Below are 15,114 nucleotides of genomic sequence, written 5' to 3'. Positions count from 1 at the left end.
GTCACGTGACGCCTTCATACCCCCCCCCCAAAAATCCTCATCACTCAAACACACACACACACACACACAGAAACTGCAGCAGGACGGTTTTTGAGATCAATAAAATAGTCTTTATTGTAGAAAACCAAGGTCAGACTTTCATTTAAGAACTAAAAACAACACACACACAAAACTGGCTGCTTGGGACATATAAATAAAATGCTTCTTCCTTGGAAAACCCATGTTTGCACTTGTTACGGTTACAAACCCACAAGAATCATTTCCCTCCCACCATGAAAAACTGTCCTTTCTTACGTTTCCATATGTTCAGGTTTTGTTGTTCAGTTGTTGCTCCCAAAGCTAACAGTCAATGCGGTGCTTTACAGAACACTGAGTAAACCAGAAGGAACAAGTTAAACATGAAATATAACACTAATTCTATGCAGGACTGGACTGTGTTGAAGTGGAAGTGTGCTTGTGCATGTGTGCACACCGTTATGCCCTAGTACAACAAACCAAACACAATGAGACCATTGAAATGACTTTGAAAACCCTTTGAGGACAGACTGTGTGATGTGATCTTTTAATTTGGAGTCTGTTTTCTTACATGCTGTGAGTCCTTTCGTTCCTTCCACAGAGCACTTACTTTGGTTTTTGATTCGGAACTTACTGGAAGCAAAGACTGCCACCACATGTAATTAAAGAAAAGAGAAATTCTGTGAACCTGTGCTCACCTATAGCAAACGGCCACAAGTCACAAAGTCGCAAAGCCACTTTGTGAAAATATTAAACTGTAATTTTACAAAGAAACAGCTTGAAGCCCTGACATTTGAATTATTAACAAAATCCTTTCTCAAAAACCACAGGCCAAAATGCTCTGTTAATGAAATGAAAGGAATACAATGAATCAGGCAGGCCTACTAAAAAAAAATGAACTGTACCTTTAAGGTTCAGACTGACAGAGAGGAAGCCTGTCCCTACAGCCACTAATGCAGGAAAGCCTCACCACAGATGTAGAGTTCATACAGAGTGCAAAGAAGAACACGTGGGAGTGAAAAGGGCACGAGTGTTTCTCAAAACCACCCGACAACCTAAAGAACGTGTTATCCGTCACGGTGATGCTAACACTGTCCGACGGGCTCGACATTAACCCAAACAATCTCTGGGTTCAGAGCGTAACAGATGGGAGTAAAGAAAAAAAAATGGAGTGTTTTTAGTGACGTAGTGAGCCGTTTGGACGCCGTGTATCATCTGTGATCTGCAGCAGTGTTCTTTGGTCCTGGGTGATTCACAAGGAAGGGGGAGACGGGCAGAGTGGGGATGTTTTCTTTTTCCATCATTCACTTTCACTAAGGCCACAAGGTCGCCGCCACTCCTGGCCTCGCTCATGGATCCATTTGTTTGATACTAAAAACAGGAAAGGAAAAAGAAAACGATACTCTTATAACTTTATAATCACAACAAAAAAGTTTGCCCTTCCCGTCTTTTAAACTCCAGGTCAGGTCCAGTTGTGACACTGGGTTGAACTGCTTTTAAAAAATTAACATTCTCTTCAGCAAAATACCAAGATCTCATAGCAGATATTTACTCAAGGGTTTATGGAGGGGTTTAAAGGGAAGCAGACAAAGAAGTGCTCACCCCACTTGTTGCCAACCAGCACTGGACACGCCGCATGTCGGGTGCTGTAGTCTCCCTCCCCGCTGGCAAACAGATTGTACCAGAACACTGCAGTCCCCTGAAATACACACAACGATATCTCATCTGGAAATACATCAGTGTATCGTAAGAAGCCGCTATACCACACAGCCCCGGTCAGCAGAGTTTCAAACCCTTCAGGAATCTCAAAAAGTCAGACTCTGTCTCCTAAATGCATCGCCAAAGACAGATTCTTTCTTTCTATGACACCAATGAGCAATCAGTTGCTTATAGCGCATGACTGTATTATGAGAGGAGATGTTGCCATATTAGAGGACTGTGTGTGTGTGGTGAATTGCTGCTCCTCAACAAGTGTCAGAAACAACAAACACAATTACACAATTTTATTTGGTTATTAATCAATATTTCACCTGAAAACAGAAGAAAACACCTGATTGTGAGCTACAGCTGGCGACATCATCATACCAGTCCAGACAGAGCTACTGATGATCAGCATGAATCAGTATTTAATGTACTGTAACAAGTGGTGGTATATAAACGGTTACCTTTTGGGGCCAAACTGCTGCACCAACATCTGGAAAGACTGTGGCTCCACCAGCAGCTACATCACTCATCTGTGACAGAGACAGACAGACAAAGACGGTTCAGTCATATCAGCGTCTGTCATGTCAAATAATTCTGCAGTGCTGCTCAGTGCACTTAAGGAAGCTCAAGCATGATGACTGCAACAGTTCCCATAGGATTTGTTTCTAGGACCCGAAACCCTTTTTTTTTTCTTTTTTTTTTGCCCCATCCTCCTTGTAGCATCAGCATAGCAGGAAAAGCCCATAGTCAGAGATGACAGACGCTCTTTGATGTGTAATATCAGGGTGTCACCCTGAGCAAAACCAAAGGTGAAAAATTATGGCGGACTTCATTCACCCATTTCATTGGCCTTTTATAGCTTTTATGACGCTCAAGGGCAACATTTTGATCCGCACCATGTGAGGCGAGAGAGTTCATTGCCCTGCTCTCATTTTTATGAAACCTGATTTCAGCTTTGTTAAGTTAAAAGCCACACTCAATTAAAATAACTGCTTTTTTACTGTTGGCTTGCAGATTAATGATGGCTGCAACTTTTCTTGTCAATGCTGTTAATGGCCAACGCTGTTAAAAATATAGAAACATGTAATGAATATTATATAAAATTGGTCTTTAGGACCATTAACTGTACAAAATTTATAAGGTACTAGGACAGGAGCTCATACGTAAGCATTTGTGACGACAGACCCACCAGCCTTGCTGAAACAGCTGAAGATGGGCTTGGCCACAGTGTATGTTAAATGTTAAGCTCCCAACATTGGTCTCCAGTTGTGAAAGAATTAACTCACATAGAAGAGCCATGTTGCTATGCGGTTCCCAGTGCCCAGCTCTTTAAAGGCATCTGGCTCATCTTTCTGTGGAGACAGAGTCAACATCAGATTATTCTGCTATATTAACAGTACATTTATAAAAAAAAAAAAAAAAAAAAAAAAAAAAAAAAAAAAGAGCTCATGTGAGTCTTACCCTTCCAAAGTCGAAGTGAGGTTCATATTGACCTCCAACACCATAATTCGCCACCTGCAGAGATCAATAAAATACGCTGCAAGTCTCACATACGCACAAATCAGGTTTCCAACAGACAAATACACACACACAGTACATTTTTCCTGAGGGTGAGAGGGATAATTAAAATTCATTTCAACATGTATATGAGAAAAATGCTAATTAAGCAAGGATCTGTCTTCTAAAAAAATAGATTCAAAGAAGAAGAAAAACTGTAGTGAATGTCCATTATCTTCAATTAGTGAACTACCTGCAGCTCTTCTGCAGTGTCCACCTCCAGCCCTGTGAGATCTTCAATTCTCTGGTTGATCTTGTCAATCATTGGGTGATCATCGCCAGTGAGCCAAGCACTGGAATACAGGAGGGAAAGCACAACGACTGAGAAAAATATATTCTGTCCACTAGATGGCAGTAAAGATTGATTCTGAAATCGGTGAAAGTCATGCTGAAAACTTGCCATGTAAAAGCTCAGAACAAGAGTGAAGTCAGGCATTACGAGGTGAGACGAAAGGGCGGTGGAGGTATGAAGAAAATAAAAAAATAGGAAACCGGCCCAAGATTCAGAATCTCCAATCAGCTCAGGGTACAGAGTTGTACTGATTACAAGCTATGTGTGTACTTGAGAATGTGGACGTTTCATACAAGAGTCTGGTTGAGTACTACAGCACAAATATTTTCACGGATTTCACTTTCCTGACGCTACCCGCCTTTCATGCTCACCCACACAGGCCAGTCTGAGAGAAGGCCCCTGCTGAAACAAGCTCTTGTCTGAGCGCGGCACTGAACTCCTTCTCATGAATTATTACGTGACGCAACTGTAGCTCTGCAGAACCACACCATAAAGTTCAAACTGACTGACATATTAAAACGCCAAAGTATGCACATTAAAAAAACTGTAAAATCATTCATTATATTAGAGGAAGAATTTAGATGAAGCTACTAACACATGCAAGACAAAGACAGAATTTATCGCTCTCAATACAGCATCAAATTTAGGTTATTTCTTTTGAAGACATCACACAGCCAAAGAGATGACTCCCACCCCCACGACGTTTCTGAGAAAGCGTGTGTATGATGAGAGTGTGATGAGTCATCTTCTTTATTTTTGCTGATAATAAATAACATTACTGAAGGGATTGTTGGACTAAATGCGAGCCAATAAATATTTTCCTAATGTGTCTTGCAGCCAATTCAGAGACTGGTCAAATTCTTCTGAGTGCACCCACCTGTCTGCCTGTCTGTCTGTCTGTCTGTCTGCCTGCCTGCCTGCTCTCGCCACCACTTGGTGTTCACTGAATTTGGAAGCACGTGTTGGCTAACACGTACACATGCAAAAACATCAAAGGGACACCACACCCACACGCGCCCAAACATTAATTACGGAGAACAGTAAAACAAAATAAAACTCGGGGCTTTTGGTCGCCTGCTAAACCTGGTATTTTTAGTTTGGGATGTCTAACTTAGTTTAACATAGGCGACATGTCTGTGAAAGTGAAATACTCGTTTTAATTACAAGGCGACGACTTTCCACACATTTGCAGCACACATCGATCTGTGGTTTTAAGCATATGCATCCAGACTCAGGCCTTGGAAGTTTATTAATTTCTCAAGCTGATATGGAAGTGGACCAAGCACAGTAAAATCACAGCAGCCATAATGAGCTCATATGAGATACAGATTCATTCCTGGAAACTGAGATTCAGTGCTCTGGATCTCAAAAACACCTGGGAAGGATAAGAGGGGGAAGAAAACAGGTTGTTACTGTGATTTAGCATGTAAATCCAAAGAAATCAGCAGGTTAAGAACTACACCAAAAGCCAACAACAGAAGATTTTCTTTTTAGCTTTAGCTCGGTTTAATTTTAGCTCAACTGAGTGGCAGAATTTAAAATTTCGCTTAAACCAAATTAAAACCTCCTCGTGTGTTAGTTTTCCCGGTGTAGCTCAACATTTTCATTTTTTCCATGGTGTTTATTGGGGGCAGGGCTGAATGAGTGTTTCAGCTAGAGCACAGAGGCACAGAAGAAGAAATGGATGGAGGAGGAGGAGGGCAGGGCACTGCAGTAACCTGTGACCCCTTACCTCTTGGAGACTCTGTAATGGGCCGTGGTAAGTTTCCCAGTTTGAGGGTCATGCACCGTGGCTCGCCTTAACTACAGTAGTTTCCCCGGCAGAAGGACACGGCGGTCGAGGAACGAGAAAGGAAAAGGAGGACGAGTGGAATGTGACAGACAAAAGAGGACGAGTGGAAAGTAAGAAAGAGGAAAGAGAGAGAAAAAAAAGAAGGCAGAACCGGTCACTAGTTGTCAATGTTATCACTGAGAAGGGCCAAGAGTATTTCACGAGGCTGCGAACCAAATTTCTGTTTTAAAGTAAAAATGAAAAAATCTACCACTGCGGGAGAAAAAATGAATGCCTCTGATACGCCTCTTGGCTGGCCAAAAGCAACCAAGTTGACATCAACTAGCAGAAAAAGTAACACATTTTACCCTCCTCTTATCTTCTTGTGTTACCTTTCTGTAGCAGACTCCTGAGCAGAAACATATCCACAACAGATCCTGAAAAACCTTCTTTGTTTCCAGAAAGCTAAATATCCGTTAGCTCTAAAGCTCTAACCATCAGTATTTGTCTGGAACCTGCATTACAAACCAGTTACAGACTACAAATGTTTATGCTGTGTAAAGCACTGATAATTCTCAGCTGGATCGTGTGCTTCAGCTCAAGAGCCTTAAAGCTTTGCAAGGGTCGGAGAAATCGAGTTATACAGACGGACGGGAATACAGAGGAGAAATGGGATGAGTGATTGAGAGGGTGGAAAAAAAGAAGGAGAAAATCTCACATTCTCCCTCTCAGCTGTCTCCTATACACTCCTGGCTATGCCTTACCTTTTGCTGATCCGGTATGAAGCCGTCTCCAGCACTCCTGTGACGGGGTTGGAGATGGTGGCCCTGCGTAGCTGTGAAGCCAGGGACATGATTTACACACACACACATGCAAAGATGTGTGTATGCGTGTGCTTGCCTAACTAGCTTCACAGCTCTGATTTCCCACCCCTTCAAACTAACAAATGTTCCTACTAAATCACAGCAAAAAGTGAACAGTGCAGCTTCATACATGCACCATATGGCATCACGGACGCACTGAAACTAGCAAGAATCACTTACTCGTGGCTTTGCTAGCTGCTTGACGTTCTCAATTTCTTTGTCGGAGATGACGTCAAGGTAGCGGACGATGTAGGGGCGGTCCCACTCATCCTGCTGTTTGATGGGTGCCAGCACGTACATGGGGTTGCGATCGTTGTCGTAGTATCGACAGAAGAGCCGACTCTGCCTTCGGGGGGTCTGATTGAGAGACACAAGAGAGGAGGGAACGAAGGTGTTGAAACCAAGGTGTATTTTGTGAGTCAGAAATGGCATTTTTGGGAATCTCTTTGTCTGCCTTACCATTTTGATGCCCTCCCCACGACAAAGCATCTCATACTTTTTCCTCTCTGGGATCAGCTGAAACGAGGCCTTCTTTTTGGGCTTTTTCTTCTTCTCAGTTGTTTCTTTTTCCACTTTCTCCGGTTCTTTTTGAGGCTCATCCTGTGCAGCCTTTTTCTGCTTCTCCAACTGGAACTCAAAGTATTTAAGGTTGCCCTTGGCACGCTGATGCTCTGGATCTGGGGAAATACCAAGACCAGCAGAAATAATAATGGTGAATACAAACAGTGATGAGCGCAGCAATGTCACCAGAGAAGGTCGCACCTACTGTGATGAAAATAACTGAGTTTCCCACATGACGTGACATGATTATATGCTATTTATTCAGTTTGACCTTATCCAGTTCCTAGAAACAAGATGTACAAACAGGACACATTAATTCAATGGCTCATTTGGACGAACGCCCGGGATAACCAGGTCACCGCCAAGGTTTCATCAGAACGCTGTTTCAAATTCATATTTCAAGATGTGAACGATGTGAAATGTATCACACTGTGCATCATAAACAGTATTAATTAGGAGCAAATGCAGCTAACGAACCGTTTAGAAAATAAATGGGGGTTAATAAGTTCCAATTTAAGGCTAATAAGATCATATGTGCCATCGTCAATCCGCTGAAGAGGATATTCTTCTTAGAAGCAATTAAAATCCCACAACTTTAAAAAAAAAAAAAAGGTGATGTTGTGTAATCTCTTCACACCTTATCAACATTACAAAGGTTGTGTTCTAATCTAATCAGATGCAGGTTAGAGGCTTCTACAATTATTAACCTTCAAATGAAGAAAACACTCAAACCAAATCCTCTCTGATTATCATTAAATCACTAATATCAGTAAATAAAAGCAGACAAATGGCACACGAGTCTCTACAAACATCAATAACTGCTCCGTTCTCAGAAGAGGTTTTCTCCACATCCCTGAACAGCCATGCACAAAAAGCTTTTTCCTGCAGCCTTTTCTGCAAATCCGCAAACAAATCCTGCTGAGATTTTAATCAGATAAATGTCTTACTGGAGGTGGGAAAACAGCATATTGTTTTTGGACAAAACTACCCAGACTTGTGGGTGTTTTGGCCTAAACATGATAATCACCCAGACTGTTTATGTCTGTGAGGCCTCTGTTTATTAAGCTATTCCATTCAAACCAAACGTCGCATTTGCTGCTTAATGTATCCAGCTTACTTTCTGACTAAATTCTAACAATATGGTTGATTAATACTTTATGCTTTTCATTTAGAAATGCCTTTGTGTGACTCTGTGTAAGGCTATCGCCACATTGTATACTTATCTAACCATGCCAGAGTAACAAGAGCCATGGTCATCGGCCCCCGTGATATCTTTCAGTTGTGTGGTGGGACTCACCGAGTTCAAGCAGCTTCTTGGTGTACTCCAGGGCTCGTTCTATCTCCCCCTGCTGGTAAATGGCGTAGCTGAGGTAGTCGAGCACTGTCACCTTATCTATAGTGGACACCTCTCCCTCTTCAAGCTGTTTCAGGGCCTGGGCCATCCACAGCTCTGTGTGGTAGTAATCAGCCTCAGAGTAAGCGATTTTTGCCAGCTCGTAACAGTCCTCCACTGTCATCAGGCTCTTGTGTTTTACTCCTAGTAATGCAGAGGATACAGGAGGGAAAATCAACATAGAAGAAAACTGAACTATCTCCTTTATCATGCAAAGAACACAGAAACCACAAAAAAATGATCCTGGTTATTTAATGCATCCTACTTTTAAAAAAAGAAGTGGTATGTAATGATTTAAGGCTTTTACCAGGCAAGTCTCCGGTTGAGATGGTGTTGGCATCGAGTCTGTAAGTATCTTGCAACCGGAGGAGAGCTTTAGCAGCTCCAGTCTGGTCTTCATCTGTGGGGAAGTACTGTCTCTGGATAGTCAGGTTGGAAATAAATCCTGAGAGAAACAGACAGGAAATGGCAGAGAAAGATCATATCAGGACAATTCAGTATAGGACACATACAAACCAGACAAATGGACAAAAAAAAATACTCTCTCCCTAAAGGTCAGCTGCTTGGAATGACTTCCATTTTGTGTGAGAGAACCACAAGAGTATTGCTTCAAGCAAGCAAACACACAACTTTCCCTGGCTTCATACTTGTCTTTCAAAAGTCCTTTATGCTATTTTTTGGCAAATAAACAAAAAAACATCCCTGCACTCTGGAGACACTGCAGTCATGAGGCTTTTCAAAGATCATTTATAGCAAGCCCTGGACCAGATCAACATCAGAAAGCACTGTAAAATATTTTTCTATACCATCTGTGGTGTCACTGAGCACAAGGCTCTCCAGGTCCCCCCACTCTGTGTTCAACCTCTTCATCAGCTTGAAGGCATTGACAGGGTGTCCCAGGAAGCCCTCGGGGTCCTGTGTGGCTGTGGCTGACAGTGAATCCAACTTATCGGCCCATCTATCAAAGAAACGGCAAACGCACAATCAGGCTGCTGATTATTAAATGCTTAATATGTAACAGCTGTGTGTAGTACAGGCAGTGGTGGGCTATCATACAGAATCATAGAGACTGCAGTTTTTAATTTCCATTTTCTTCTTCTTCTTCTATCTGAACTAACCAGTAGTGTGATGTGGTCGACCAGACGGCTGTGTTGATTGGATAAATTACTTTGCAAGGTTTTGCCTTTTGTGACTGATTGTAAATAATGCAAAGTGAGTTACATACAGAGGCGGGGCTGGTGGGGAGCTTGTGACAAAAAAAGAACTATCTTCAATGCATTATTTTGTTTGAATGGTGCAAATGGAGAAATTCATAGGTTACTTGAAGCCTGGATATTGCCTATAGGCATCAAAATTCTCATCAAAATTGAGAAGATGATTATTTTTGGGTCAGATCACTCACTCTTAAGTACAAGTACCTCCATAAGTGTCAGTTTTTAGTGTACTTATGTGTATGATATTGTATGCTGTTTATCCACACGTGAGTATAACTTCTGGGCGGACAAACTCACTGCTTGACACGCTCAAGCTTGTTCTCCTCCGCTCTGATGTAGTCCTTTAGGGAGGTGACAAGGTCTTTTTCCGTGTACAACAGATCGGTCATCTGGCCTGAGAAACACAAATCAGACACGGTGAGCATCAGTGAAGCAAACATAAATTACACAGGGCATCACTATGACTCGTCTTGTTTCCATATGTGTGGCAAAACAATATGTGTGAAGTCAGCAGAAGGATCATTTATTCACATATGAGAGCCACATGGTGCCTGATGGTCTTACCTATGGAGGTAAAGAAGTCATTGTGAGCTGAGAGCGAATGCAGGCAGCTCAGCAACAATACACACCAACATGGTAGCTTCATCCTGAAGAAAAAGTGAGAGAATTAATTTTAAAATTGAACCACACATATGATAAACTCAGATGAATATTTCTTCTCTGTATGGCGAAACTGAGATCAATCTCTGCTACCCTCACGGTTCCAGCTCAATGTCAGCTAACCACACCAAGCTCACTGCTACTAAACGTGAACTACTCGCCAAAATGACTTCTTCATCACTTCTGACAAGTCATGGCGACTCCTGACCAGGCTCTGCGTGACAGCTGACTGTCGTGTCAGTCCCATAACATAACCACAAATTAATACCGCAGGCTGTCGTGCTCTACCTTCCTGTAAATCAAAAGTCTGGGGTACTCGAGGTCACTCCCAGTGGGCTACGATTTTAACTCAGATTTCTGCTTCACCTCCTTGAATCCTGCCCTCTTTGACTCCCACCAGGCCTGCTCCAATTAAATTCAAAACCTGGCTGTTAGCGACATTTAAGATGGGAGAATCCACATACCTACTGTACATATTTCAACTTTTCCTTCTTGGCTACAAAGTCTGTGGATTGTCCAGTGGTGTGGGGATGTTCAGTGGGCTTAGGTTCCTTCAGCAGTTACGTCAAAACTGTTTACATGGTTAAATATTTCCAAGGGTAAGTGGGGAAAATGTTTTGTTTTTTTTATATGTGTGTGTGAGTTGGATTAACTGATCATTTTGGAACTCTAGAGACAGAAATGAAAATCTGTATTCAGATTCAAAAATGGTAGCCATGAACAAAAATACACTTTAGACAAGCTGCCTCGCAACCACCACACAAAGCCAGATATAAACCTGTGGTTGCCGTCACTGTGTCCGGTTTGGCTTTGGATGTGGCACAGCCATAACCATTACAGGACTGCTGGCCTGTGAGGAGTGCCACGGTGTGATTTTCCAGCCATACAGACAGAAATTAGAAAAGAATGCAGACAGACTTGTAGGAAGACAGGTATAAATGTGTGCGTACATGCTGTATCTGCACATGTTCATATACTGTAGTTGAAACTGGGCAGCAGCAGCGGACCTGCCAGGACAATAACATTTGTTGTTATTGTAATAAAACGTGTAATTATAGATATCCAGAAATGGATTTGGATCTACATCAAAAACCGCATGACAAAAGACATCAGGAGATGCATGTCTGAGAATTTTGATTTCAAAAATCTCTGGACCCACACACCTCTAGCCCGATCTGCACCAGAAACATTTCCCTTGGCAGATGGCCTCACTGTCCACATATCTCAAGTTAAGTTGGTTGTCACATTTTTGGGATATCCTGTTGGCAAACTAACAAACAAATGGGACTAAAAATCTAGTTAATGCTGAACATCTGTGCACAAATATGCAGGCCACATTAAAAAGAAAAAAAAAATCAATTCCAATTTATTATAGTACTCTCCTTAAGAACTATTCTGAGGTACTATTTTACTTGAGTATTTCCATTTTCTGCTACTTTATACTTTCACAAATCAACATTTTGGACATGTTGCACCACCTTTTAACATTTGTTTGAATACTCTGCAGATTCAGATCGTTAATACAAAATACCAATCTACTGTTATCAACAATCATTTTAAATATAACTGGGACAAGAAGTGAGGTTTCGTTTCATTTTTTGTCTATTTAATTTTATTTATTTAGCGGCATACTATTTAGCTGAATAACGCCTGAAAGGTGTTTTCTTTAAATAATAAGATAAATTTAAAGAGGTGTCAGGTATAGTGGTAACAATACCACTGTAAATACCCCTCACATACACACCAGAACCCATGCAAACACTCACACACACCTAGTGGAAAAGTAAAGCTTGGTTTGTAGTTTGACTGGATGCAGACAGCAGGCTCAGGCAGGTTCTGACTTTGCCACATGGCCAATGCTTCAGTGAAAGTGATAAGAATGACTTCATATGACATTTCAATTTAGGCCAACAGCAGGAAGCGTAGAGGAAGGAAAATAAATCCACTCGTCATGTTGAAATAAAAGCACTGTCGCCTCATAGCAAGAGGGTTCCAGGTTCGAATCCCGGTCTGGGCCCTTCTATGTGGAGTTTGCATGTTCTCCCTGTGCCTGCGTGGGTTTTCTCCGGGTACTCCGGCTTCCTCCCACAATACCAAAAACATGCACATTAGGTTAACTGGCTACTCTACATTGTCCCTAGGTGTGAGTGTGAGAGTGTGTGGTTGTCTGTCTTTGTGTGTTGGCCCTGCAATTGACTGGCGACCAGTCCAGGGTGAACCCCGCCTCTTGCCCGTAGTCAGCTGGGATAGGCTCCAGCCCCCCTGCGACCCTGACGGATAAGCGGTATAGAAAATGGATGGATGGATGGATGTTGAAATAAAGCAAAATTAAGTGCATTAAATTCAAATCTAAGTATATTCAAGCAGAAACTCCAAGGCAATATGAACATTTTTATTATTCTTAACTATTACTACTGCATTTCCAGAATCAGTGGTGCCACTCAGTCCAGGATAAAAACTCAGTAATTTTTGTAATGACAGGGCGACAGCTACTTGCTGCACCCTTCTTGTTATAAAGTTTTAGAAGTATCATGTCAAAGAATAACAGTTATAATTTAGACCTGCGTGTCATCCCACATGAGAGTGAGCGGTAGTGAGAGTGTTTGTGTGCACACATACATGTACGAGACGTGCAAGGACTCTAAAACCGTGCCGACGGACAATTAAATATTTAACCTACCAGAAACTTATGAGTCAAAAAGTTATTTTCCATATAACTTGCCTGGAAGTTTGCTTTTTTCCAGACCTTTCAAACTATGTGCAAATTGAGCTGCGTTCTGTTCAGACATGTTCATTAGGATGGAAAAGAAAAGAGAATATGTCCCATCAGTAAGGAAACATCCATCCTTAGATAGTCTGTTCACTCTGATCCAGATCTGTTCCACATTTACTGAATTACTACATTATCATATCACTTCTACTATTTCCTATTTTGCCCAAAATGACTTTCAATAAACCCCTGAGGCCTGAACTGAAGCAGCTGCTTGAGGAATTCAAGTGTAGGAGAAAGAAGTCGCAAAAGCCAAAGAAATAACTGGCACGAAGCGGAGTCTTTACTCTTAGAGGAAATCTTGTTAAAATATATTTCACAGCAATGAATGCCCGCAGAAGTCTTCCTCTTTGATTTTAAAGAGGTCACACAGGAACTAAGGAAGCTCTGAAAAATAACTCAAGCCTTCAGAAGACACAGAGCACATAAAATAATATGTATTATTTCCACAAAATTCTTCAATGATACCCAAAGCACACTCAATACATTTTATCAGCTTCACTGCAGCCACTACAGTTTTCTAGCAGCTTCTTCGTTGAGAAATTGGCCTCATCACGACTATCTTCTCCAAGTTTCACTGGCAGAGTCAGATATCACAGGATGTAGAGGGAAGAGGACTGCCACGTCTTCGCCCCTCCCCGCCGGGGAAACTCGGGCTAAGACTCAACACAGCCTCAATGGAGTCTGCCTCATTTTACCTGCAATAACCCACCAATAACCCCTGAAAAGTGGCTGGCAGCAGGGGGTGGCTTCTTATCATTTCCAGAAGGCAGCTGCTGGTGCTGTTTGTTTACTCCTAAGCTACTTTGGAGAATAAGCTAACCAGCGAGAATATAACGCAAAACTGAAGTTTGAAGTGAACATTAAGCTCACACAGTCACTTCACCGGGGTGTGTGTTATGACAGAGGAGGTGACTGCTGATGCACAAAAAAGACATTTAAAATAAAATGTGTGCATTTTGAGCTGTTACTGAGTGCAGGCACACACAGCAGAGGGAAGGCAGCAGCATCCTACGCTGCGTTGCCCTGGAAAGCCTCAACATTGAAGCTAATTTCACGGGCAAAACTCAGCCTTGGGTTTCTTTTCTCAGTGTTTTGAAGGGACTGGAATTTGCAAACTGTAACCCGTCCAGCCTGGTCATATTCGTTGCTGCTGCCGAGATCCATCGCACAAATCAAAGTTTCATCCAGCGGTTTTCAGCTAGCGGTGCTAGCTTGAAGTCAACATCTAAAAGAATGTCGTGGAGAAGTTCGCAGTGATTTGAAAACAGGAAATTAAAACTGTCCACATGTGCACATTAACTTGAGAGCTATCAGAAAAGGGTTCAGAGATTTTAATAAAACTGGGTTTTGCCAACCCATCCGATTCAAGAGTTAATAATTACCTTAACGACAGCATCCCGTAGCAGAAATGTGTCCCCGGCGTTGTGCTCCTCGGAGGCCTCGGCTCAGGCGGACTGGGTGCAGTGAGCGTTGGGAGGATGAACACGGAGTCTGCCTGCTGGTGCTTCGTCCTGTCTGGGATGTTTCGGTAAACTCTTGGCCATCTGCTGGTTAGGGCTGGATTTTTAGTCTGAATGCTACGTGCAGATTCTCACATGCATACAGCCTCCTGCTACTAGAGACTTTAGGGGCTGTCGCTTGTAAATTGCAGTGGGAGGTATCTAAGTTGCCTTGACCCGTGGTCAGGCAGACATGCAGGAGTATTTTGGGGTTTAATGTAAAAAAATGTGTGCTACAGCTAACGTCACCCTTCTGCCACATGTTGAGCTGTGCTGCAAAACGCAAATGTGCTCTCCAATTCCTCCCTGGCCCATGTTTGAATCTCATTTTTCTTTTATTTTTTGTAACCATATATTTTAATTTAACATGAAGCCTTGACAAGGCATACACCTCAGTTCAATAGCTACAATCAAACTGGTGTTCTGTGTTTTTCGCAGTGTTTCACTATTTTTCACCATTTTCACCCACAGCCTTCCTTGTCCTTCTCCCACATTCCAGAAAATTCCTCCCTCCAGCACAGAAAGTGTGACTGGAGGAAGGGAAATCCAGCTTCATGTTAAAAGAGTTCAACAGGGTGGAGCTAAGTGTGTGTGTGTGTGTGTGTGTGTGTGTGAGAGAGAGAGAGAGAGAGTCAGTGAGAGTATCAGACTTTTAACTTGACTGCAATATTCCTTAGATGTCAGATGCAAAAACAGCATGTCCTGTGTAAAAACTGCAGACTGTATGTGATAAACGCTGGCTATTTTCCAAGCACCCATTCAGTTTTTAAATACCTTCGCACATGCATGACTAAGACCATCGGATATACAAT

General features: G+C 42.2%; 1 protein-coding gene across 2 annotated transcripts; it reads right to left on the bottom strand.

The window, feature by feature from the left end:
• Nucleotides 1–87: 87 nt before the first annotated feature.
• p4ha1b (prolyl 4-hydroxylase, alpha polypeptide I b) lies at nt 88–14,587 on the bottom strand. Of its 2 annotated transcripts, none has more exons than XM_046402124.1 (15): nt 14,186–14,587; nt 9,935–10,017; nt 9,668–9,764; nt 8,963–9,114; nt 8,464–8,601; nt 8,061–8,300; nt 6,662–6,879; nt 6,383–6,559; nt 5,301–5,371; nt 3,470–3,569; nt 3,181–3,234; nt 3,006–3,071; nt 2,181–2,249; nt 1,618–1,714; nt 88–1,386 (listed from the first exon to the last, which is right to left on the bottom strand). In XM_046402124.1, exons 1-15 carry the CDS (start codon nt 14,197–14,199, stop codon nt 1,316–1,318), a joined length of 1,647 nt encoding a protein of 548 aa, XP_046258080.1. In that variant the 5' UTR covers nt 14,200–14,587; the 3' UTR covers nt 88–1,315. The 2 variants fall into 2 exon arrangements, with proteins under 2 accessions (XP_046258080.1, XP_046258079.1); XM_046402123.1 differs by lacking the exon at nt 5,301–5,371 and adding an exon at nt 6,104–6,174 and having other exon boundaries at nt 14,186–14,572.
• Nucleotides 14,588–15,114: the final 527 nt, after the last annotated feature.

Source organism: Scatophagus argus, chromosome 10 (assembly GCF_020382885.2).
Source record: "Scatophagus argus isolate fScaArg1 chromosome 10, fScaArg1.pri, whole genome shotgun sequence".
NCBI classification, from domain to species: Eukaryota; Metazoa; Chordata; class Actinopteri; family Scatophagidae; genus Scatophagus; species Scatophagus argus.
This window is presented reverse-complemented; position numbering and strand designations above follow the sequence as displayed.